This window comes from Lissotriton helveticus, chromosome 7, assembly GCF_964261635.1.
Source record: "Lissotriton helveticus chromosome 7, aLisHel1.1, whole genome shotgun sequence".
Lineage (NCBI taxonomy): Eukaryota > Metazoa > Chordata > Amphibia > Caudata > Salamandridae > Lissotriton > Lissotriton helveticus.
In genome coordinates this window covers 1,075,836,234-1,075,862,312 of record NC_136068.1, presented here as the reverse complement: position 1 = coordinate 1,075,862,312, position 26,079 = coordinate 1,075,836,234, and the positions used below count along the sequence as shown (strand labels likewise).

Here is a 26,079-nt window from a genome sequence, read left to right as displayed (position 1 = left end):
GACTGATTCCCTAAATGACTGCATCAGGCTCTAAATACAGTGTAAATGACAGTTATGCTGCTAGAGGCATTGACAATATATGTACCTGCAGATTTCTAATCCAGACTAATATTAGTTGTTATGAAGGATGCAAGAAGGAGATTTATAGTCCAGAGTTCTTACAGTCACTGAACACTGCAAATCAAGGTTGACAAATCTAATGAGAAGCTCCGAACCTACCAGCCTGAAGTTCGTGAATCTCAGTTGTCAAACATCAGTTTACACCTACAAACCAAGCACAAAGCCCCCCGAAAGCCTACTTTTGCCTCCTTACTACACCTCCACCAGACCCACTGGAAACTATAATCATAACTCATTAAAGGCATTTACATATATTGTAGATGTCGGGCCACCTAAAAAAAGGGTGTGAACAGAGGGACAAGATTCAGGTATATCGAGTCAGAGGCATTTGATGAATTGCAGAAATAGATGGTTATTGTTGATATTATACAGGTAATCTTTCTTAACCCGCCAATTTTTGGTACATGATACTAGAGCAATGATTAAGGTTGACATGAAGACCACTCTGTTGGAATGTCAGATGCTATTAAAGGCTCTGTTTTAAAAAAAAGAAAACGGCAGAGATCTTCATTGAAATAGGAGGAGGCAAAACATAAGCCTTTACATACAACAAAATATTTTCAAGACATAAGCATCCTTTGAAGGGGGAACAAAACACAATGACAGCTGTCATGGAACTCTAAGAGACAATCCGCAGAAAATTGCGGGTGGAAGGCAGTTAATGGCACTACTGAAGCTGGAGGAGATATAGTTACCAGTGTCCTCCTTTTCTCCGCATTCTCCGCCCGCTCTCGCAGGGAGTGGATGCGGGTGATGAGCTCCTGTCTCCCCTCCACTGCTTCATCAAGGTTCACAATGAAAGAGTCTGCATCATCCACCTGCATCAAGAAGAAAGGGCCAGAAGCCCCAGTGAATGTGGGTGTAGTTAATGAGGTGCCCTTCTGGCATGGTCTCTTTAAGCAGATAGCTGAAGGCATCTTGTGCATGGGGGTTCTTGTTGGATAAGGAATCAAACTTTCTGATTTTTGATCACAGTGGTCCCAAGAGGCTAGTATAAAAGTTCTGCTGCCCCTTTTTACATTAGTTCTGCCACAGCTTTTTTTGTCTATGAACCTCCATCCCAGAAGTCCTCAATAAAGGAGCACCTGTGTCTCTCGACCTACTATGAAATCTGTCATATAACCAGGAATACAATAATCTCGAACAAAAATTATCACAACCATGAATTTGTGTAGGAAGTGGGTGGGGAAATAAACCAGATATAGCCTTCATAGGTATGTTGGGGGGGGGGGAAGAGGGGAGGGGGTGCTGATGGGTGTTCAATAAGATTACATCTCAACTAAAGTAACACTGGCAATCAAAACAGCACATTTTTGTGGTAATGGGGTCAAAGTAATGGATTTTTGATAATGGGGATCTAGATAATGGGTTTCTTTATTTTCACACCATCGAGTGTGAGCTATTTTATAGGTCCGTTTTGACTTACTGAACAAAGGACCCAGGCACATCCAACCACATATTGAATATTTTCTATTTATTTATTTTGTTACTGGTAAAGGACGTGCTACGAACATTTACAAACAGTATTGGGTACACTTATGTGGCACATTAGCTCATAGAATAGGTTCAGGCAAAGTGAGTATCCATAATACAGGCCATAGCCATGTCCAAGTGGGTTCAGGAGGAGAAGAATTTAATAACGTTATTTAGTTAATCCTTAATTGTCTGCCCTATAGGTGCAAACACAGCTAGTGGCTGTGAAAGGTTGATATGGGCAAAAGCCTATCTTCTTGACCCTCTTTTCCTGTGTAGAACATTTAAGTGTCATCAGGTTTGTGCTGTTGGTAACACATGCAGCCAGAGATAGAAAGCTGTCCGTTCAAGTTTTTTGGTACCTTAGTGCAGAAAGTCTTGTCGATAGTACAGAACCACTTCTATTTGATTTTGATGCACGCCAGAAAGGGGAGCTAGTGACATGCTTTGAGAGTGGGGATTGTGTGGCCATTTTTTCAACCAAAAGGAGAAGGTGAGGTCTCTACAGTGGGGGGAAGTTGTTAGTATGTAGTAATCTCCCATGAGCTATCTATCTCTTATGTTAACTTGTCCCTAGCTGCTCAGCCTGTGTGAATGCTCTGAGTGGAATGTTGGGGTGAGGGCTGAGTGTGGAATGCTTGGATGACTGGGGCAGAATGACAGTTGGATGGAGGGGGCTGAGCAGCTAGCAGGCTGCTCCCGGTGGGACTGTGGAGAGACTGTTAATGGATACTTAGGACTTCATACAGAGACCTTCTTACCTGGTTTATCTACTCTTCAATAAAGCTAAGTTGACTTCATCACACCTGTGTTGTCCAGATTACTACATATACCTGCTGCTCAGCCAGTAAGAATATGCTGTGTCGAATGTTGCTGTATGGTGAAGCATTGGAATATTAGTGTGCCTGTGAGTGTCAGGTGGCGTATGGGCTAGGTATTAGGGAGGCTGCTCCTGGTGGGGCTCACTACTATAGCTCTTCATTGAAGATTACTATTGGAGAACTTATAACTAACCAACTACTAAGATAAATAAACCATCCTATGGAATATACACCTCGGCTCCCAGACTCTGTTTATTTACAACAGAAGTGTGATAGTGGATGATGTTTTTGCATCTTAAGTAATATAATAATACATTTTTCGGGATTTGTGTGCCTGGCCTCTGTGATAAAGAGAATATCTTGTTTGTTGTGTATATAGTCACAGATATCAAATGAGTGTTTGTAGAGGGTGCGTTTAGGAGCAAGTGAAGGCAATCGAGAGGTGTTGATGGGAATGAGTTTGGAAGAACTGTGTTTACAAGTTTGCGGCTGTTTAGGTTATGTGGGCAGTGCTGCATCGGATTGGGCAGAGAGGAGGGGGATGCAAGGCGCATGATGACTCACTAGAGGGGACACATATGACAAGTGCAAAAAGGGTGCAGATGACATAAATGAAAATGGATACAGGTTTGCAACAAGCAGTTTTCGTGTCACTAAAGAGTTGCACACCCTGCTACACGTGTGTGATCAAATTATCTACGTACTCAAAATTGTACTCAAATTCATCCTGTTTTTTTCAAAGTTTATAAATCTTATTCCGTCACGTCAAGGGCACAAAGTTTTCATGTTTTCACGCATTTTAAATTGGGAGAGCTAATTAGTTTCAGTTTCTGTGAAGTTTACTGGGTTGGCAATAACGGGGAGGTCAAATTTTTGTTTTGCGGGGAGGATTGGAGGGCGAGTCAGTTTGGTTTGGATTATTGATTTGGGTGCAGGCGGGAGGAGCACAAATTAGTATATGGGATTAAAAGACAAAGTGATTGGTTGGAGTTTTGTTAGCTGCAAATCATGTGGGACTGACGTATACATTGTTAGGTCTCGGCCTGGCCAAGACATTTAGTAGCTGCTATGAAAAGTGCTACTTTCCCGGCGGCCAGCTTACTATCACGCGCACAAGCGGGCGCGTCACGTGCCCAGCTGCCATTGTGCACAGCTGCCATTTGGCTTCACAACTCCGGGTCGCGCGGCCAGTGCTTGTTTTTAATTTATTTCGCGGCCGCGCAGGCCAATGCTTGTTCTTGTCTCGTTAGATAGGTCGAGCGCACTGCCTTTGAAAAGCCGGAGGGGGCTCCGCCTCGTCTCTGCCATTCACACCCTCCGTATTCATCAAACTGCTGCACACACGCTGTGCACTGCCTGCTGCCTCCCCTGTTGGGAATGTGTTGAGAAGTTGTCAGTCATGATCATTTCTGCAAGGTGGGTCCTGGGGGCTGGCTCACCTGCGCTGCTGGTTCCAATCACCCCAGCATCACTTGGCGTCTCAAACTGCAACGGTGTGTCCCATGATTTACCCAATCAATGCAGAGACAACTCAACATACGGGCAGCCCGGCCTTTCTGCATGATGCCACAACCGGCCGCAGCGCACGCTGCTTCCCGGAGAAACTCATCATGGCTCCACAGACAGTCTCAGGTCTGTAAAATGATCCATTATTTATACATAAATCCTGACTTTGAAATACATTAATTTAGAGCGTCATTTCTGAGCCGCCTGTTGCAGAGCTCGGCTCTGCTCACTGCTTTCCTCTGGGAGCCACTGCACATTTAAAACTGATCGCTGCACTAGTCACAAGGAGGGAAGACTCCCAAGGACGCCAGACTCTGTGACTAACCCCTGACAGCAAGAAGCACAGATTGTGGAGCAGGAGACACTGTGTGAGCACTTTACACAGGAAAGGAGCAGCTGCACAGCATAAAGCACTCCTAGGCGTCCGGTCCAGAGGCCTCCTAGCCTGCAATGCATTCAAACCTGTCCTGTAGAACCAGTCCGCCTCACTCAACCTAGTTTAGTTTCAAATAGTCCCGCCTGTGCCTCTCACTTCTGTTTGAATCACCCAGCAGCATGGTGGGTGCAGTCAGATCAGCTCAATATTTAAATGTTTAATATGAAACCTGCAAGAAAATACAAACCTATGATTTGTCCTTTCACATAAAGTACAATAAATTATCACATTTGTATGTAATGCCTACCCTATATTTAAAGCCAATCACTTAATGTTCATATTTTTTTACCAAAAATGTAAACTAAATAAAACCTTTACCGAAAATGAATATTTGAGAATGATGTAATGAAGTAACCCTGCTAAGGTAACCCAAGGTTTGTAAACTATTACTGTACTATCTAGTTAGCCACCTTGACCCCACTGCTGCTTGAGTTTAAAATCCAGTATTTTTACATAAGCTGATCTCAAGCCCGCGGGAGCAGGTTACTTGGAGTGCATACTCTGAGTCACACAAGACCAGTTCTTGTCGGCAGAAGCCCATCTAAAAATCTGTTTTTTGCTTGCAGGAGTTGAGAGATGAGCCTTGAAATCTGTAGTCTCCCCCCTGAATCAGGAGGGTTGACATGTATGGCTTCCCTCATCTACATTGCTTGATTTTCCTCGTAAGAAAGAGTCACTCGTAGTTGTTGAATGTCACTCATAATTACACAAATTATGAAATTATCTCACGTAAGCTATCTGAAACCTTTGCAGCAATGGACCTTGGTCAAGCCCGGTCTCACAGTAAGCATGGAGAGCCACTGGTTTGTCCAGGAGTGGCTAATTTGAGTCCGAGCAGGACAAGCAAGCACATTCTTGCCTGCCCTCCACCTCTTGAATCATAATCTGGCCTTGCGAGGTTTAGGAACCCAATCAAAATAAATACCTCTTTCATTGATCCAGTGTAGGAATGGAGCATTCAGCATGTTTTATTAATTGAAATGTGGGGATCGCAGATTGTTTTTTATAAATATGGTGCTGCAAATTCTAGAAAGCAAAGAAAAAAATACTGGAAAACAATTTCCTCACATCGGACGTGGAACAGCTCTAAAACCTTTGCAATAGTGGAGAATGTGACTAATTTGAAACCAAGATAAACAAGCATTGGCATAGCCAATAGGTCTTGCGTTTGGGACCTTATAAGTGTTTAGTTATTCAGCACAATATCCTTGGTGCAACAACATCAACTGTTGCATGGCTAAACACTTATAAGGTCCCAAAGGCGAGACCTATTGGCTATGCCAATGCTTCTTTAATCATTGTAGAAACCCCTGAAGAAGGTTATTAATATGACCAAAAAGCATTGAGTGAAGATTAAATGTGACAAGGAATAAAGTTTGTTTACGTGCCTACGAATAGGCCCAGATGGGCAATTCTAGTGCAATTTAAAATGAGTGAAAACATGAAAACTTTGTGTCCTTTACGTGACGGATTAAGATGGATAAACTTTGAAATAAACAGGATGAATTTGAGTACAATTTTGAGTATGTGGATAATTTGATCACAAACGTGTAGCAGGCTGTGCAACTCTTTCGTGACACGAAAACTGCACGTTGCAAACCCGTAATCATTTCTCACAGGCGCATTTGGAATGGAGCGCATCAAGAGTGGGAATAACATGGATAAAATTAACTTTTGGATTACTGAGGGTGTGCTTCAGGTTTATGCAAAAATAAATGCAAATGGACACACGTAACTTAGTTGCAAAATGGTCTCAGGCAGGCACAGATGACTGAAGTGCAACACAGGTAAACCTCAGATATGTTATGTTATGTTATGTTATGTAGCTTTTATATAGCGCACGGCTACTCGATATGAGTGTCCCGGCGCTTTCCACCTGCAGCTCAGAGTAAAAATAACACAACACAGCTAAAATGAGGAAAAAAAGCAATAGAGGAAAGCAATAAGAGCAATAGACAGTAAACACAGACTAAAGATTAAAAAGCCAGGTCTTCAGGCTCTTCGTGAACTGGAGCAATGTCACCACGACACCATAATCCAAGGGTTGTATGTCAGAATATCAACTACAAAAATACTGCGCTACAAGAATAAAGTAGTTAAAATGGTAACAAGCAAAATACCATGGAGGTAAGTATATATTGTTCAGTATGGATTTAATATTCTTAACTACACATCCACATCTAAAAGTTACACATATGTGGAATTATGTATAGGAAACATACTTTTAAATATTTACCTTGTCAATATTTTGGTTGTTGTTATTTTTGCTATAATATTTCTGCAGCACAATATTTAAAACTTGATGTAATGGTACCGTACCAATACAAATCCTGACCGTTTTAATAATGCATTCTGAAAGTTGTAGTTTTGTTTTACTTCAGTTGAATGGAGTGGGCTCAGGCGACAATTATTTGCACCATGAAGAGGCAATAGTGCCGAACGGTAGGTCAGGTCTGAGGAGGAGAATGTAATCATGAGACGTTGTATTCCATACATGGCTGCCTCTTAGGGCCTTGCAAAAAGTAATTTTTCAACATGCAGTATCTCAGTTTATGCATGATGGAGTTTGCATATGTGTTTGGAACTACCAACAAGCACTGGCCAAGCCAATAGCCCTTAGTCAATGCCTTTTAGCTGAACATTTCTGCATCAGCAAGTAGAAAAAAAAGAATGCTTGTTTGCCTATGTAAAATGCATTGGCTAAAAAAATATTTTTTTAATGGCATGATGCAACATACATGTGCATGCATCATGAAGCACGAGCACATAAGTGTCCTAATTCTACAGGGGCCTCAGCATCACAATACATGCAATTGCATGCAGGCCTCATTGCGCATTCACTAGTGTGTGTTGTGATGTGTCTGTCATATTGTTTAGTTTATTTAATTTAACGTTCCAAGATGGCAGATGCCCATCTTTGAGCAGTAAATAAATTAAAAAAGAATAAAGTGCACCAAATAACGTTATTTTTTTAAGAAAGGAGCATCTCGGCAAGAACCTGCAGCTATAGACTTTTCAAAAGAGTAAAAGAACGAGCAATGGTGGAGCAGATGGTGCGGCGTTGCAAGTACCGCTGAGTAGCAGGAGGAGATGGGGAAACTGAGGACCGCCTCGGGGAGATGTATACACATTAAAAAGATCCAGACAAAATCAGGAGGGGGAAAGCAACGAACGAACTTCAAGTTAAAGGGGCAGCAAAATGAGGAGCATGGTAGAGATGGGAGTGGAGGGAGCAGCACAGGACAAAAGAAAGCACGAAGCACATGGACAATGAGTACCAAAGAAAAAGCTAGTACCCAAAATGTAAGCAGTGGAAGGATACAAGTCGTCATTTCAAAAGGATGGTAAAGAGGGTATGCTCTAAGTGAGAGATAAACACAAGAAGAATAAGGAAAACCATCACATAAAAAACAAGCAAATGAGATGGATGAGAAACCCCACTTCAAACATTGGAATTGTCCGAAATAGTTATTTGACAACAGACAGCTAAAAGCTGCTAACAAGGCAGCTGAAAGCTGACAGCCGACAGAGTGCTAAATGTGTAGGCCAGACCTAAACATCCAGAATCAGGGTGAGAGTACAGATTGTTATTTTACATTACCAAGTTGCTAAAGGACCCCACCTGAAATGTTATACTAGAAATCTGCCTTATTACTAAAGTACAATGTTCTTGCATTACATTCAATTGATTACGGTGTCTGAACTCGCATTATTATTGTGCTTAATATTTCCTGTTGTGGGGCTTTTTGCAGAGTTTATTTGCCATTGTTCAAGTCCAGTGGATGCCCCTTAGTTAGTCATAGAAAGGTAGGCCATTGTTTTGCCATACCATGTTTTGAACCAGATGGTGAGGATGTTTTCTTTGTATTTAGTGAACAGCTTAGATTTGCTTTCGTTTACATTCCCTTACTATGTTTATCTCATCAAGGGAGAATTGCTCCATTTATGTTTAGTTTAACATCTGTCCAGTGCTTTAATCTGCAGTCCTAAATGATGCTAAGAGTTTAGAATCCAGGTGATGGTCTAAACTCCTCTAGTTTCCAGATCTTTAAGTTTCTTTTAATTAACTATACTTGTAACTTATGTTTGCCTGCTGTAGCCTCTCTAAAACCTGCTGATCTCGGATTTCAAATCGCTGCAACACTATTGGTTCCTTGTGAGTGAATCCAATGCTACTGCAAATGTTTAGATCATACACCTGTTACTGTCTTAGATCCAAAGTCCATTGCACTCTGTATTTTATTGCTTCTACAGTTGCATTGATATTTTCTTATCTTTTTTCACATCTGGTTTATGGGTGTCTTTCTAGATATCTTTTGCTGTGATTCCATTGAAGGCACTGAAAGTTTGGAGCTTCCATGTTTAATGCAGCTACTCTGAAAAATGTTCTGTTCTTCATAACCAAACTCCCAAAGCAGAAGCGTGCTATTATAAAAAAATAAAATAAATGGCAGTGACACTCTGGGAGTTTTGCTTCCAGTGTGTGGTGGTAATTTCTTTGCTTTTATGTTTGGGATGGACAGGTTTTCCCTAGGATTCACAAACAGGAAAGAGTGTACCAGAACATCCACCCTAAATAAGGCGGCTATTCTGAGGTACATTGATAGAAGGCCCAAAACCCGGTGGGCCATCGGTCAACGGTTTCCACCACTGAGTTAGCATAGACTCCGCCAGCCCAAACACTGTGATTTCATCGATTTGAAATAGAGAGAGAGAACCACAGGTTTGATGGCTGGGATAACTGCCAGGTTTTGACAAAGTATCCTCTCTGCCAAACTTAAAAAGAGGGCCTCTATCTTTTGTTATTTCCAATTATCCATATACGGAACCAGTATTACAGATATAGACCTAGTCGCTTCCTCATATGGGTGGATGCTGGAGGTTGACTGGTCGGTTCTCTACTCAGTGTCATACTAGAAAAAACACTCAGGTTTTTTTTATACTTACAATTTCCTCTGGCTATGGCGAGAGCCTCTCTGGATTTTGTTTCAGTCTGAGGAGAGATTGCACTGGTTTGCTAAATAGGCAGCTTCTTGGGCCCTCATTAATAGTGGTATGGTGTTTGCTCATAATTTTAAGGTCAGCAAATGTCAGACCTGAGAATGTTGGACTTGGAACTGTGTGTGAAGATGTGGGCAGCTGCTGCGCGTGTCTACAGCCTGCACTTTAAAAGCAACATGATGGTTACAGCAAAAGCACTCTCCTTACTTACTCTGCCTTCTAACCACCTGTGCCCCAGCTGCATCAAGGGCCTGAAAACAGCCCCCACACTCATATGCCACCTACTTAAAGCAACTGGTAAATGTGTGCCAATTTGAGTTTGTTATTAAACCTGCAAGGGAGAAAACATGTCTAATTGGGTTGCGAGTATTCCTGGATCTGTGTTATACCACATTCCTGGGGAAATAACTTGACATTCCTGGATTTAGGTGCGGCAATATCGACTGGAATTGGTATTCCCGCACCTAAATTCTGGGGAACACAATGAGACTTAAATGTCTTGCCAAACCCATTACATGCAGAATAGGCAGCATCTGGGAAGTATGGTGCCACACTGAGGAACACAACAGGGACAGGAAAGAAGTGGATTGAACAGAGAAGCTGTGGCTGACAGGCAGACAGCAAAGGGACATGGACGAAGCAACGGGACATGGACGAAGCAACGGGGAATGCTAGGCGACTGTGAGGTGATAAGGACAGCAGTAGTGAGAGCACTAGTGCAAAGCAGTAGAGATAGTAAGCGGTACACTTTTGGGTGTGTGGAGGCACCCATGAGAACAGCATATGGTAACACTGGGAAAGAAAAAGGCAGCAGTCAGGACAGGCAGAGTTTGGAGAACAGTGCAGGATTAATGGTAGAGGTCTGGCTGAGGGAAGTCAGAATGGTGGGTAGATGGAACACTCTTTTTAGGTCGGTCGTGAAAGTGTAAAGGTCTGCTTGTTTCCACTATGCAGAGTGTAGAGAGTGGGCTTTAGCACCAATCACGCATTGGTTCGGGTCAGCCTCCTTCAGTCATCGCTTAGCTACTGTGTCAAACACTTTATGGAGCAGCCCACCTCACACTATCGACTTTTTGGTTAACAATCCGAACTCCTAGGACATTTTGTCATTGCAATGTATGAGTAGCATTGTTTTCACCATGTGACAGCGACATTTTGGTGAACGTAGAAGTCATTTTGCTTTAAAGAAGACTTCATCCTCTAAAAGGAACACATCCTGCACTACAAACAAATGTGTACTGTTGGAATAATGATCTAAAAAGTATGCATATTAATGTATGGAAATGCTCAATCTTCTGTGTTACTTTTAAGGAAACTCAGATTTTGGTATGGAGGAAAATGATAAACAAACTAAATAAAAAAAAATTAGTTTAAAAGTAATATCTGGCAAATGTCCAGAATTACAAACTTTTTTTCAACTGTGTCATTATTTCACTTTGGATCCTGCTTCATTCCCGAGGTTGGATATACTTGTTTCCTCTTCTTTTTTTGCTTATTATCTTTTTTGTCTGCTTTATCTGCCTTTGCAATCCTTCTTTTAGGTTGCTGGTTATATATGTTATTGTGGTCCTTCTTCAATGTCGCTGGTTGTATGTGCCACTGTAGTCCTTCTTCCATGGCACTGGTTGCATGCAATGCAAGTTATCAGATATAAAAATAAATGTCTGCTATCTTAAAATTGGGTTTACTACAGACAACATGATTGAAAACCCCATTCTAGGGCTGCAACCATTTTCCATATGAACCTTTGCTATATGTATCTCTCCTAAGGAATGTGTTTTTCTTGTGAGAACGAAAAAGGGGTTTCTACGATTATGCAGATTTGGGCTGCAGATGTTCTGTCAAGGGTTGTATGTGATTTCATAGAAAAATAAATTCATGGAATGACATTACTGAGAAACCATTTCACCTAAACTGTTTATGGAAATTGTCCGAATGAATGACCGTTACCATTTCATAGAAACCAATTCATAGAATGTCATTTTGTTCAAAATTGACCTATTTGTATGCTAATTTTAAAAATGTAAATACAATGGTTTTAAGTCTAACTTTCAGAAGCAATTTTATTTGAAGTATTTATTTCTGTGCTGTACTTCAAGGAACCTCATTTCAGCTGTACATCTTTTACATTGTCAAAAAAATATTTCAGATGCTTTTAATTCGCTGACCCCTCTCCAAACCTAAACATCATCCATCCCTGACCTAAATACCCCTAGCCACGCCTAAAGCACACCCATCCCTGAACCCTAAAAGCCCTTCCTACCTTTAAACTCCACCCATTCGAGAAACCTAACATCTCCTTACTACACTTAAAGTACACTCATCCCTGGCCTTAAAACTTCACTCACCCTGAACCCTAAAAGCCCTCCCTTGCCTTAAACACCACCCCAAAACTCTACCCATCCCTGAACCCTAAAAATCACTTTTTACATCTAAACTCCACCCATCCCTGAATCCTTAAACTCCTCACCACCTTAAACTCCACTCTATCCTGACCCCGAAAAACTCTTCACCACCCCTGAACTCTACCGATCAGTGAACCCTGAAAGCTGTCACTAGACCTAAACGCCGCCTGTCCATGAACCATAAAAAACCCTCACCAGCCCTGCACTCCACCCACGCCTGTACCCTAAAAACACTTCACCACACCTAATCTCCACTCATTCACAAACCATAAAAAATCCTCACGTATCCTAAACTCCACCAATTCCAGACACCTAACAAACCTCACCACTCCTACATTCCACCCATCCATAAAGCCTAAAAATCACTTTCTATGCCTCAACTGAGTAGCAGGCTGTTGTAGTTCACCCTGTGCTTCGTTCTCAACAAGGACATAAAATATTGGCACCTTTGTGCTACTGACGCAATGGGGACATATAATAACAGCCTTTGTATTGCACCCCTACGACCCTGACTCAACTGGGACATCTAGTAATGGCTTGTGCAACTACACCCTAGTCCTGCAGACGCAACAGGGTCATCTGCTAACAGCATGTGGGTTGCCCCCTTGTGCTGTTGCCTCATATGGGACATCAAATAAAATCTTGTGCTACTGATTAGCAGATTGAAGCCAGACTTACTGGCTTTGCAATGCCTGTTTGAAGGTAGTAACGGTGTGTAAATAAAGCAGAAAGCTCTGAGAAGGGAGGTGGCCCACTAGTTGCATTTCTCTTTACCAATTCCAAGTCCTTATCACCACGTAACTGGTTCAGCCTCTCATTCTCTTCTTTTAGTTTCAGCAACTGGTCATCCTTTGGCTGCAGGTTGTTCCTAAGCGTCAGTGAACGCTTCTTCTCGCAGTACAGAGCAGTCTCCACCCGATGAAGGTTTTCTTTCAAAGAATACATCTGTACAAGTGCAAAAGAGTACACAGTAAGATGGGAGAGAGCATCAATCAGGAAGAGAAAAAGGAAAGCAGATATGATGCACTTGACAAAGGATCCGGAGGAAGGAAGTACAGGGAAGAAGGCAAAATTGTGTAAAAGTAAGGAAATATTAGAGTATAAGAACACACATTATCATGAAGACAATGTTGTGGATAGAAGCAAAATCTATGAACAGCAAAAAACAAAGATAAAGTAGAAGAATGCAAAGAAACCAGGATAGTGTTATGTAGTTCCCATAAACCTATTTATTATTTATTTTTATTTATTTATTATTTGCGCATTTAGGCAAACTAAACTGTGGAACTGGTGCCCACACTGATTCTAGTCATCCCCACCGAATATGTTTCCCTGTATACCAGCTAGCTCACAGTGCCACTATGAACTCCTCTTACCAAGGAGAGAATAGTTTCGGGCAACTATCGAACATGACAATATGGATGGAGTGGTTATTTGATAGGGATTTATGGCGCCACAGGATTGAGTTACACTTATTGTATTTATTCTCAAAGTTTGAATCTTACGGTGCTAAAGGGTGTGGAGATCCACTAAACTCCACCAGTTAGGCACAAAACCTCAAACGCAAATCTACTCCCCAGCACACGTATTTAAGTAAGGACTGGTTTCCCTCCAAGTAAACGCCAGGTACAATAAATAAGTCACAGAAAATGCACAATTATTTCTTTCTTTTGTCTTGTTCACGTTTTATTCTGGTGTTCTCTGCCACAACCAACACGTGTTTCGTCGCTACAGGGTGTGATCCCGCGACTTTCTCAAGGCTGTGTAAAAATAAAGGTATAGAACCATGGTCTAAGTAGATGTCACATCCTACTCATTCATTGTTATTTTTCGCAAAATTACATAAAGCCACAACACATATAAACTACGGATGTTGTCTAAATTAGGTATACAGACAGTAGTAACCTCACCTTGTTGAGAAGATACATATAAAATAACGCAAACTAAGATACAGTATACGATGGAGAGAGCGAATCAGGTACATTTTAAATGGCAAGATTGCCTCCTTATAGCCCTTGTGCGCAAATTTCTTCGTGATTTCAAGTGTGAAAACCCGTGACAGTGAATTGGTCCGAATGATGGCTACCATCTAGTGTCCTCTAGTCTAGAAGTACGAATTCCAAACCTTATAGCCCTAAGTGTAACAAGCATAAAGTAGAGAATAAATACCTATACTGTCCTAGTATAAATTTCTGTAAGTAAAGAAGGATTATTTTTTAAAAGTCTGAAAATCCATATCTGAAAAGTACCAGAAAGTCTGATGTTTCAAAGGGACCTACTTGTGATGTGGTGTTAATTCCGACCCACATAGGGATTCTGTTCAATAACGATTTATTGAGCGAGCATCAATCTCGTGTAAAAAAGGTGTGCTGAAACAACCATAAGACAGAAATAGATTTGGGGGCGTGGCTTAGCCTAGGACAATGGCGGAAGCATGAGATGTGAGCTCCGCATCAGCCCTTTTTTTATCTGCTTGAACCTTACAGCAGGGGGCCGACTTGCACATCCACGGAGCCCGGGTGCTGAGGTGCATGCCTGCGTGAGAAACAAAGGCTGCTGGTGCTGAAGCCTGGGAGCTGTGGTTTGCAGTGTGCAGCGAAGTGCCGAGGCCGCATCAATGATGGCGGCGATGGTCTCTACTGAGCACGGAAGCCGCTCCAGATGTGGAGCTGACTCCTAAGTGGAAGATTAGTGCTACCCCTGGACCTGTGGTGTGCCCTGAGGAGCGGGGGCGAGAGAGGAGGTGGGAGCTCCCCGAGGTCGGTGCCGGGAGCAGGGAGAAGCAGCTGGAGGTGAACCCCGGGTGTGGCTGGAGCGTGCCGGGCGAGTCCCTCCTTACAACCGGTGGATGAAACCGGGAAAGCAGCTGCGAGAGTGCGTGGCGGCGCTCCACTGGACGACCGCGCTTTTGTGCCTCGCTGGTCCTAGGCGGCCCCTCCGACTCAGCTGAGGTCTGAGGCCGCCATACCCAGGACCCCGCCAGGAGGCAGCCTGCTGCAGCTTGAGGTGCGTGCCTAGGCCCAGGGGCTCGGAGACGTGCTTGGCCCTGCCTGCGTGCCCCGACAAGGGAGGGGGGGGCGGCCCGCCGGGCCTGATTTGTAGCGACATCCTTTGTGGGTGCGGGGAGCGCCTAGGGCGCTGGATGCGGCTGCTTTCGCCCAAACAGTTGAACCTGTAGCAGTAGCCGGAACGGAGGACGGCATCGGCCGGGCCCTGTGCTCCGTCAAACGGACCTCAATCACCAGCGAGTGGGCCCCAGTAGGTTGATCGCGCTGGGGCCCTGCGGTGAGTCTCTGCAGCTGGCGGGCCACTGGGAGGCCCCTGGTTGTTAAGTGGCCGGAGTGACTGGACTGGGGGGAGTGGCAGAAGCTGCACCTCGAGCCATGCCTGGCGGACCCTCAGAAGAGAGAGTGAAGGTGACCCCCGCCCCATGTGCTCAGTGGAGCTTTTACCCTGTGGTGAGCCCGGATCTGACTGGGGCACTACGTGGGGGCCCTATCAGCGGAGCAATTGGAGGAGGGCTTGGTGCACACCTGGTGAGCTGCCTGTCGGCCGTGAGATCGTGCCGGAGCTCCATGGAGGCCACACCTTGGTGGAGGTCGGGCTAGGGCCTGCACAGAGGGACAGATACGGTCCAGAGTGACTTTATACTGGAATGCCTGGTTGTGTGTTCCCGGGCGCCGCTGTACCTGAGGCCCTACTGTACCAACAGTATCAGTGGATGAGTGGAACTCGCCTGCCAGGACTGCCATGGACTTGAACGCCATAGCGGTGCCTAGGAGGAACAGCGCATGGAGACCGCGTCGCGCACCACACCCTCTGGTGGGACGTGGGGGTGACCCGAGCAGACTAGCCTGGAAGCCAGCAGTGGGACGGCCTTGCGGGGGCACAATCCTTCACTGGACTTGGTTTACAAGACGCCCTGTACCCCGCAAGTGGTGGTGGAAGTGGACCTTCAACTGAACTTGCGAGGTCCCGGCAGTATGGGCAAGCCCAGGGGTCACCAGACTGGGGCCCTCCAGGACTCAGAAGACAGTGCACAGGAACAGTTGCACCCCCCCTGACCCCCCGGATGATCCGGTACAGCAGCAACTTAGCAAAATATTGGAGGCTATAGCGGACACAAAAGCTACTCTCCATCAGGATATCAGCACTGTTATGGTGGGACTCTGCCTACTGCGGAACGAGCATAAGCAGTTGTCAGAGAGGGTCAAAGAGACTGAGTCTACCGTTGCGGAACTGGCGCCGGCCCACAAGACGTTGGAGCAACAGATGGGGGCCTTCACGGACAGGGTGTGTTGGTTGGAGCGCAGAGCGGAAGATGCCGAAGGGCACAATAGAAGGAATAACATCAGAATTCTGGGCCAGCCGGTAGGGACGGAGGGCGACGACATGGTATTCTTTCTGGAGGACTGGCTCAGGAGTACAGTGGCGCCAGAGGGCTTATCCTCCTTCTACACCCTGGAGAGGGCTCATAGATTGCCAGCTAAGCCTTTAGCCCCTGGGAGGCCCGCTCGTCCGGCAGTGGCCCGTCTGCTACACTTCCGAGATAGGAACCTCCTCCTGCAAAGGGCTCAAGTGGATGGCCCCTTCACTGTTGACAACAGCAAGGTCTCTCTCTTTCCGGATTACACGCTGGAGGTGCAGTGGAAGCAGGCCTCCTACTTAGAGGTCAAGAGAGAAGAGGGCCTCCAGTACTCGCTGATGTTCCCGGCCCGACTGTGCATAATGTTGGAAGGGAACACCCATTACTTCGACTGCCCTAAGGATGGTTGTGACTGCCTGGAAACCTATAAAGGTGAGACTCTACGGGACAAGAGTGCTGGTGTCCTTGAACGGAGGGTGGTGGAGCGCGGGAAGCACCCAAGACTTCAACCTCATAGGTAGACGTCAAAGAAACCGTCCTCATTACAGACGGCAAAGGAGAGAGCAGAGGCGCTGCAGGCAGTGGCGGAACTAATGCGGAGTCAGAGTCCCATTCTGGATGCGGTGGCCGGCTCCTCACGAGAGATAAATGGCGCCGGAATGGACACGACCCACAGTGACAGTGTGAAGCTCCCAATGGTGACGATCAATACCGCTGATATTATTTGATGCATTTGGTTAGTTTAGGCGGTTGTGTCTCTTACAGGGATACTGATTGATGTAAGCTGGTTCTAGACTCCGTGCTGCTTCCTTACCCATGGGGCTGGTGCACTCCTACAACTGGTGCGTCCCTTGCTAAATCTGTTTGGCTCGCCCCCCTTGAGAGCCGTACTAGGTTAAGGCCTCATTTAGTACAAATTTTTTCACATGATTTTGGGCGACTGACTGTTGTCGGACTGCCCTGGGGTTGGGAAGCTGACCACCTTAAGGGTCTTTTCGTTGGCTATTTGGTCTTTTATGCTTGCAGAGTGGTGGGGAGCTATGAGATAAGGGAGGGTATTGGGGAGCTCCCCTTCGCAGTGTTGCTCACCGATATTCAGTGGGAATGGCAGGGACTCAAGGTGTAATACGGTTTCTAACGTGGAACATGAGAGGATGGGGTATATGGCAAAGCAGTAATAACCAATTGAGAGAGAGGGAAAAGGACACTCTTGGTACCCCTGTTAAATCTTGTAAAACAACAAAAGAGTGTCGTGAGAGAAGTGTGTAAGCACTAGACACAGAGAAGAAATCTCCCTGAAGAAGTCACAGTGGAAATCAGCAGGGTTTTTTTTAGGAAGCCCTCACTCACCACCCTGGGTGGTGACATGCTTCATCATCGGGCCCACCAGGAGAAGCCGAATGCCTCCCTGGTGTGCTACAACGCCAGATTACTGTGGAGCAGGTTCTTTGTGGCAAAAGTGTCAAAAAGAAATGTGAATTAAAAATGTCAGAAGCTGTACCATACGGAAAAAAATGTATTCAATGGTCAGTTTGACATAAGTAAAATATGTGTGGGAAACTTACCAGTTAATGACTCGGTTGTTTCCACTTAAAGTGGGGTCAACATGTTTCTGCCCGTCTATGTGTCATTTACTGGGCTTTCATCAGGGGGTCCGGTAGCAGGAGACGCTAGGTGCAAAACGGGTGGCAGGCGTTGCGGGCGGTGTGCCATTGTCGCTTCCTCCCCCCCTCCCGAGACCCATGGGGTGTGGATCTTGTGCATTACAAACAGTACAGGGACCTCAAATTGAAGGTTTCCCATCACTTTTGTTTGGTTTTTGCACTTTATTTTACACACTTGTTTTTAACTTTCACGTCCTCTGGTAAGGGTGGGCCTTAGCGCGCCCATACCGCCGAGGTACACCACCTGACGGTCCTGATGAAAGCCCAGTAAATGACACATAGACGGGCAGAAACATGTTGACCCCACTTTAAGTGGAAACAACCGAGTCATTAACTGGTAAGTTTCCCACACATATTTTACTTATGTCAAACTGACCATTGAATAAAATATTTTCCGTATGGTACAGCTTCTGACATTTTTAATTCAAATTTCTTTTTGCCACTTTTGCCACAAAGAACCTCCTCCGCAGTAATCTGGCGTTGTAGCACACCCGGGAGGCATTCGGCTTCTCCTGGTGGGCCCGATGATGAAGCATGTCACCACCCAGGGTGGTGAGTGAGGGCTTCCTAAAAAAAAAACGCTGATTTCCACTGTGACTTCTTCAGGGAGATTTCTTCTCTTTGTCTAGTGCTTACACACTTCTCTCACGACACTCTTTTGCTGTTTTACAAGTATATGGCAAAGCGCCATAACATTTATTTTTTACCTGATACGCAGGGACATTTATATAGTGTTCCTGCAGGAAGCACACTTGAGTAGTGAGGAAGCGAGGAGGTTGAAACGGAGGTGGTGGGGCTAGGTGTTTGCAACTACCCATTCGGCCTTGGCTAGGGGGGTGTTGATCTGTGTTAAGCTGGGGGTCCCTTTCGCTGTTGAGAGATCGTGGCTGGATGCGGGAGGCCGATATGCACTGGCTTTAGGGGGGATGGCGCAACAGGAGGTCACCCTAGGGAACATCTACGCACCTAACTAAGATCAGGTAGGCTTCCTAGATTCTTTCTCTGCTGTATTGGCAGATAGCTTGAGGGGCAACCTGATTCTTGGGTGGGACTTCCTGTGTGGCGGACCTTGTTGCGGATCGGTCACACCCTCCCTTAATGAGGTCTCAGCCACGCCGTACAGCATGGATCGCACACTGGGGGCCCAAAGACACGTGGAGGATGCAACACAGGGCCACCAGGAGTTCTCCTTCTTCTCCCTGTACATCAAGTGCATACTTGACTAGATCTGTGTTTCTGTTCACCTGCCTTTATAGTACTATTAAACACAGTAAATTCCTAGGATGTACCATGTTGGTTCACAAGCCATTGGTAATGACTCATCAACCCCTGGAACGATGCCCCCGATTCCAACCTGGAGGCTTAACCCGGCATTACTCGAGGATGACCTTTTCCGCACGTCATTGCACACACTCCTAGATACATCTTTTCCCATTAACGTCAACACAGCTTCCTTCCGTACAGGTTGAACGGGAGGCATTCAAGGGAGGGATCACTGCATGGGGCAGGCGTCGGGTGCCTTTAGAGAACCCTGCCAGGAACTACTAGGATCTGCAAGTGAACATCAGCAGCCTAGCCAATGCTCAGGGTACTGGGGACGCTGCCCGGGTCCTATTGCAGGATGCGAGACCGAAATATAATGATGCTATCAGGCGGCTACGCTGGTATAATCACAGGGATTACTTGGACAGGGTGCAGCGGGAGGAAATAAGGCGGGCCATCTGCTGGCATGGTTAATTAAGCCACAACTAGGGGGATCCCCCATCACACAAATTGGCTTGGACACCAGTGGGGTGGTGTACGACCCGGATGCGATCAACGAGGCCTTCCTGGCATTTTATGAACAGCTATATGCGGTCCCGACCATGGCCCCTCGACTGGTGGTGAGGGAGTTCCTGGAGCCTCTGCCCCTGGGTGTATTGGAGGAGGAGGACCAGGATGAGCTGGGGGAACCTATAACCCTGCAGGAGATTAAAGCCACCATCCATGCGTTGGCACCTGGCAAGACCCCGGGGTCGGATGGCCTTCCAGCTGAATTTTACCAACGTTTTGCTGACTTGCTTGGGTCGCACATGGTTCGGCTGTATGCAGATTTGTACGAAGCTGGGGAGTTGCCTAGTTCCACAGGGCAGCGTTGGTGATCCCCCTTTCCGAAATATAAGACACCAGGAGCAGTGGTCATAGAGTATAGGCCCCTTTCCATGCTCAACATAGATTTTAAGATTTTAAGTAAAGTGCTGGTCGGTAGGTCGATACCGCACATGAAGACGTTAATACACTCTGATCAGAATGGGTTTATCCCATCCCGTAGCACCTCTTATAATCTGCGCAGACTTTACTCTGTTCTCGATCATGCCAAGACCCCGACCAAACTCCAGGCCGCAGTGCTCTCGGTTGACCTGGAAAAAGCTTTTGACACGGTAGGGTGGGACTACCTGTTCGAAGGTATGATGCGCATGGGTTTGGGAGAAGCTTGGGTGCGGTAGGTTTGGCTTCTGTACCTGGCGCCAACTGCAAGGGTCAGAACGGGCAGAACAATTTCCAGAGAGTATAAGGTCTCCCAGGGTACTAGACAGGGGTGCCCCCTTTCTCCCCTCCTATTCGCCTTGTAAATTGAACCTCTTGCTGGGAGGCTTCGCCAGGGAAGCGCCAGGATCGGACTGGTTATCGAAAGGCGGACGCACCAGGTTTCACTTTATGCGGATGACCTTTTGCTATAGTCGAGGGCACCTCCACGGCTCTGCGTATTTTGGACAACTTCGCAGGCCTCTCTGGCCTACGGTCAAGAAAGCAAATACGTATTTGTTCCCAGTTAAGGGCCCTATCTCTAGGCCGGACACGTTGAGGGTCGGCATACTGTGGGCTCAGAATACAGTACCTGAGCATAAATGTATTCCATTTGCTCGATGAGTTAAAGGAGGGCAACCTGGGTAGAGTGTTGCGCTTGTTACGTGTGTGTGTCCACTTTTGGCATTTGTTGCAGTTGCCTGTGATGTCCCATGTCTCCCTGTCTAAAATGGTCATGCTCCCGCACTTATTGTACTTCTTTGTCAACCTGCCGTTACTCATGCCCAGCAGTTGGTTTCGCCCCCTGAATACTTTGCTTTGAGACCTGGTGTGGGGCGACGGGTGCCCTAGCATGTCTCTACAACTTTGCAATACCCCCTTCTGAGGGTGGCCTGGGAGGACCGAATTTTGAACATTATATGTTGGCTGGTCAATTGCAATGGCTGGCACAACAGATAGAGGGTGTGAATGAGGATGGCACGTTCCTGTCGTATCCGGATTCTCTCCCTAACTTAATAGTGGCGAAATTGCGGATACCATCGACGCCAAACCCGTACTGCTCCTTGCTTCAGTGCACTGCCTTTCAGGCCTGGAGACACTGCCAGGGCAGAGACTGGTGTCTTGTTAAGTACATCCCTATGTTTCCCCTTGTGAGCTTGCCACATGGCGATCCACAGTCTGTCTTTACGACTGAGTAACTGGCCCTGTGGATGGAGGATGGGCTTGATAACGTTGGCGATTGCCTCCTGGATAAATCCCTTCTCCCATTCAACGGGTTGAGAGAAGACTGTGGTTTACCCCCGGGTCAATATCTGTGTTACGAGGCTTTGGCACGTACGTTTGCCCATCTGTGGCATACAGGGAGAGACGAGCCAGAGGCTCATCCAGTGCTGCATGCCCTGTTCACGCTTGGGACAGCAGGCATTTAGTGAAATGGTTTTATGTGGCCCTGCAATCAGCGCCCATACTCTGAGCAGGGGCTTTGCCATGAAGAGACTTTAACTGCAATGCCCGCTGCTCCTCTTGGATGGCACTAGGAGCCGGTCCGTATAATATTGAATATTGTATGGGGGGGTTGTACCCCAAACGTTTACTATTATGGTGGGGCGTATTTGACTGCATTTGGAGGCCCCCTTTTCCACATTCCCCAGCGTTCCTAGCTTTCCCCTGGGAAACTACATTATGCTATGCCTCCCCTTCACACAGGTTATGTACATTGTGATATGCTTCACCCCTCTGCACAAGACCCGTTTGCCTCGTTATTGTTTACGTGGAAATGATTTTTCTTCAGTTTTTTTCTTTTTTTCTTTGTATGGTTGCTCTTAAACAAATGAAGTAGCATTTTGAGAATTATGAATCTCCTACATATACCGCGACCCGTTGGTGGAAACTCTCTTATGTCAATTATGGAGTACAAACTCTGGTGAAACATGTACTAGGGAACATGGACAGAACATGTAGGTGACAGTTACGTGTTGGGTATTGGCTGGCATGACACCTTCTCTGTTTATGGACTGTATGATGTGATCTGAAGTTATTGTTGGTTTGACCTATGGACGTTATGGGGTGTGTCTTAGCCTTGCCCTAACATGGCCACTGAGTAAATTGATTGTAATATTGATGTGGTATCATTGATGTTATGCATGTAGAACATTTGAAAATGCCAATAATTTATTTTTATTTTTTTAAAAAGACAGAAACCGATATAAATAATTATAAGCACCAATAGAGTAAATGGATGGTAGATTAGTGCCACAGTACTAAAACAATGAATATAGGCAAGTATAGATATACATGACAATAATAATTCATACTCCTACGATGCTAACCCTAACTAAATGTACCTAAAAGTAACTAGCATGTATATAGGGGTGTAGCCAAGAATCGCCCTAGGATGAAGCCAACCCCATTACCTTTTTTGATGCTTAGCAATTTTTATTAAATTTTGAAAAATATGTCCCCCCACCCCCATCCAAGCCAGCCAAAGATACAGAAAATACAGGTAGCGAGAAGGTGGAAACAGTAGACATATATACACAATAAAAAAAGAAGCATGCCACAAATATTCAAATCATAATACAATGCAGAAGCTCCATGCCAAAGACCAAATGCTGCAGGATATCATGTGACGCAGGCCGGTCACCCCTCATCATGTGTTTCCGACCACTCCCTCAGTGGGGCCCAAATTTGGAGCCCTCTTTTCCGAGGTTGACTACCTTTTTGGGCATAAACAGCCCTTTCTATGTGGTAAGTCGAAATTAGCCATACCAGCCATTGATTAAAAGATGGAGGAATAGGATCGAGCCAGGCTGTCGCCAAACACAACCTAAGTACTGCCATGTCAAGGAACAAAAAGGGTTTGTCCGAGGAAGGAATTTCCTGCTGTTTCACCCCTAATAAATTCAATTGGGAAGTAATCTCAATCCGCAGATCAGATTTGGCCTCAAAAAAGTAAGTGATGACCCTCCTCAAGTTCTCTAGGCACGGACAATCTGCCAACATATGAACCAGGTCTGCCCCATGCACCTGACAGCGTGGAAAGTTCGTACCAGAAATTTCAACAACCCCATTCCCTGAAGTGAGAAACTGTAGGACCCCGTCTTGGTCTCTTGATGGACACCAAGCGAGTCATGTCAGACCACTGTGTCCTGGAGTGTCTGCGTGCAGGAACCTCAGCGTTTTGCGTCAGTGTGTCAGCATGGAAGTCATTTCTCCCCTACCTGCCTCAGCAAAGATATGGTGTTTATATATCCAAAAAGGTACCCTCACGGGTTCTACCATACTGTGTCCCGTGGGTCGAGGATGAGGAAAGGGATGGCCCTTATACATAACTATTATGCAGAAGATGGTAATCCTGATGCGATTCTAAGATTCCTCATGCATAATAAGGGAGGCTAGATTTCTGGGAAAACCACATGATATGTATGCAGCACTTAACTAGGTAAAGGGTCAATACCAAAAACCATTATGTAGTACAACAGCAGGGAAAATGTAGGTGAAATATTAGAGGACTACCCGGGCCTATATTGGGGTACATTACTAAACATAACACAAGGGAGGGAGAAAAGAGTCTGTAGGCGTATGGAAAGAGGAATGTAGCAGATGGAATAGAGGGAGGAAGCACTGAAAGGGGAGAGAACGGAAGAAGAGAAAGAAAAAATACAGAGCTAGAGAGAAAGGAAGCAGAGAAAGATGAGAAAAAGGAAAGGAAAAGAAGAACAAACAAATAAGGTGTAAAACAGAAATAAAAAAGAAGAAGGAGATATAGAGAACGACAGAGAGGAAGGTAGCAGAGATAGGTAAATGATGGGAAGCTAAAAGAGAAATAGACTGCACCTGAAATCTGATTGAACAGTTCCCAGCACTACTGGCCTTTCAGTGGAAATTGAGTTGAAGGAGCCTTTCCATTTTCCACATAGACCAGTCCTGCCGGCAGTGTGCCAATTCAATTCAATTCAATTAATTTATATAGCGCGCTACATACCCAGAGGGTCTCAAGGCGCTTGGAGAAGTGTGGGGAATTACTTGTCGAATATCACACATCAAGCCCTCCTTGCAAGCCTGTAAACATAATTATGAAAGGAATGTTGCAGGCCTCCTTTGCTCCAGGGACAGCATGCGTCTTTACCTGCTCCTGCAGCTCGCGAGTCCTGCTCATGGCCAGGTCCTTCTCCTGCACGGCGTTGGCATAGCGCATGGACAGCTCGTACTTCTCCTCTTTCAGCTTCATCACCTCACGGCCAACGTTGTGGTAGTCATGGCGCATACGGTGCAACTCAGTCTCAAGGCTCTGCAGCAAGTGACTCTGCGCGTCCAGCAGTGCCAGCTTTTCCTTCTGCTTTTGGCACTGCTGCAGCAGGTAGGAGCGCAGGCGCCTCTCCTCCAGCAGTTCTTCCTGCACACTCTCCGCTGCCTTGACCAGAAACTCTGTTAGCTTGGATGTCTCAATGAGGCCTGTGAAAAAAGACCGTCTGTCAGAGAGGGAGGAAGGAGTCTCACAACGCTGCCATTTCTGTTCAATCACCATGTTCACCAAGGGTAAACCTCAAGCGCTTCTGCAAATGTAATGCTACTTATAAAGCAACTGAGCTAAAGGATTCAAGTGAGACAATGAATGGAAAGCAGAGATAAGAGGGACATTAACCAAAGAAAACAATAAAAGGAGACATGCATCATCGTTGCCTGGTGCTATGAGATATGTTAAGTGCAGCAGTATTGGATGGCTGCGCAAAGAGAAGGCGTGCAGAGACTGACTCAAAGTCTGCAGACTTCACACATTATTAGGTCTAAAACCCATATTTTCAATAGATGCCCAGACAAAGTCCCAGTCAATACAATCAAACGTTACTTAATTTATATACAGGAGAGTTATTTCAAAGATTCTGGCTTAGACTGATGATCTTGTTTTTCCTACTGGCCAATGCGACATAGATTGATATATTTGCCTCAATGCAACGCAAAGGTTCTCGAGGATTTCAGGTCTTTTATTTAAATTTGAAAGACCCAGGAAATGCACTGGGGCTCCTGAATATATCAACCTACTTCTCTACTTATTTCATATTCGTGCATATGTATAGCATAACCAATTTGAGTTCAGAATTTCTCTAAATGTATCGATCAATTTTCACAGAATCTGTGTAAGTGGGACTGTGTGCAATTTTCCAAAATAAGTTGTATTACCATCATTACAATGCTGGTCTTGCCTAGGATCCTGGTTTGGTTTCTCGCTTTTCAATATGAAAATCCCTTGGTGATATTGTTGTCTTCCATGCCATGATTCATCAATTCACTTGGGGGTATAGAGCTTTGCTTTTTACTTTTAATCTGGACCTTAATATTATGAAACATGAAAAGCTTCTTAAACAGCCCATTATTTAAGTGTTCTGTATATTGCTACTACCAAGCTGCATTTTTAATCTTTATGTTTTCTTCACCAAACGTTCCCAAGAAAATGAGGTTCAATGCACATGAACACGGAGCCAACCAACCTTCAAGGAAGGCCCACGTCCTACTTCATTGCCCCAAGCACATCCAGGAAATCTGCATTGAAGCTGTCGCCATGCTGGGTTCCTCTTGAACGGGAGTTGCTCCCACACCCTGCCGCACTGTGAGTTGGGGCTAATCTGGCAAACCCCCCACCTCGATGTTGGTCCGACTACAGCGGATCCACGGCCCCCAGTCAGACCTATGGCTGCTGGGGAGCTCCGTGACACTGGACACCCCTTCCTCTCTGCTGATGGATCTAGGGGTCATCCAGGGGCGCCCCTGCAGAAAGGCACCTTCACCACACCTATGCCACAGGGGAAGGGGGCCTTGGCCCCCTACACCGTTTACCCGAGATATTGCCATCGCTCACAGCGAAAATGGACTGCAGAATTAGATGGCATCAGCCATCTTTGTTCACACAGTCTTTTCCCATCCCTGCCCACTCCAAACTGAACTCAACTAGGAGAAACTGGGGTAGGACTACGCACCATTTATTCAGCAACAGACAGCCATT

At 45.5% G+C, this 26,079-nt stretch overlaps 1 protein-coding gene across 7 annotated transcripts in view; it reads right to left on the bottom strand.

The window, feature by feature from the left end:
* CARD14 (caspase recruitment domain family member 14) overlaps positions 1–26,079 on the bottom strand; it is a 630,897-nt gene that overhangs the window by 100,907 nt on the left and 503,911 nt on the right. For all 7 annotated transcript variants that reach the window (XM_078654066.1, XM_078654065.1, XM_078654070.1 and 4 more), the window contains 3 exons: positions 24,208–24,533; positions 12,537–12,707; positions 816–938 (listed from right to left, as the gene is read on the bottom strand). In XM_078654066.1, the coding sequence (XP_078510192.1) occupies positions 816–938; positions 12,537–12,707; positions 24,208–24,533 (620 nt within the window). The remainder of the gene's footprint in view (positions 1–815; positions 939–12,536; positions 12,708–24,207; positions 24,534–26,079) is intronic.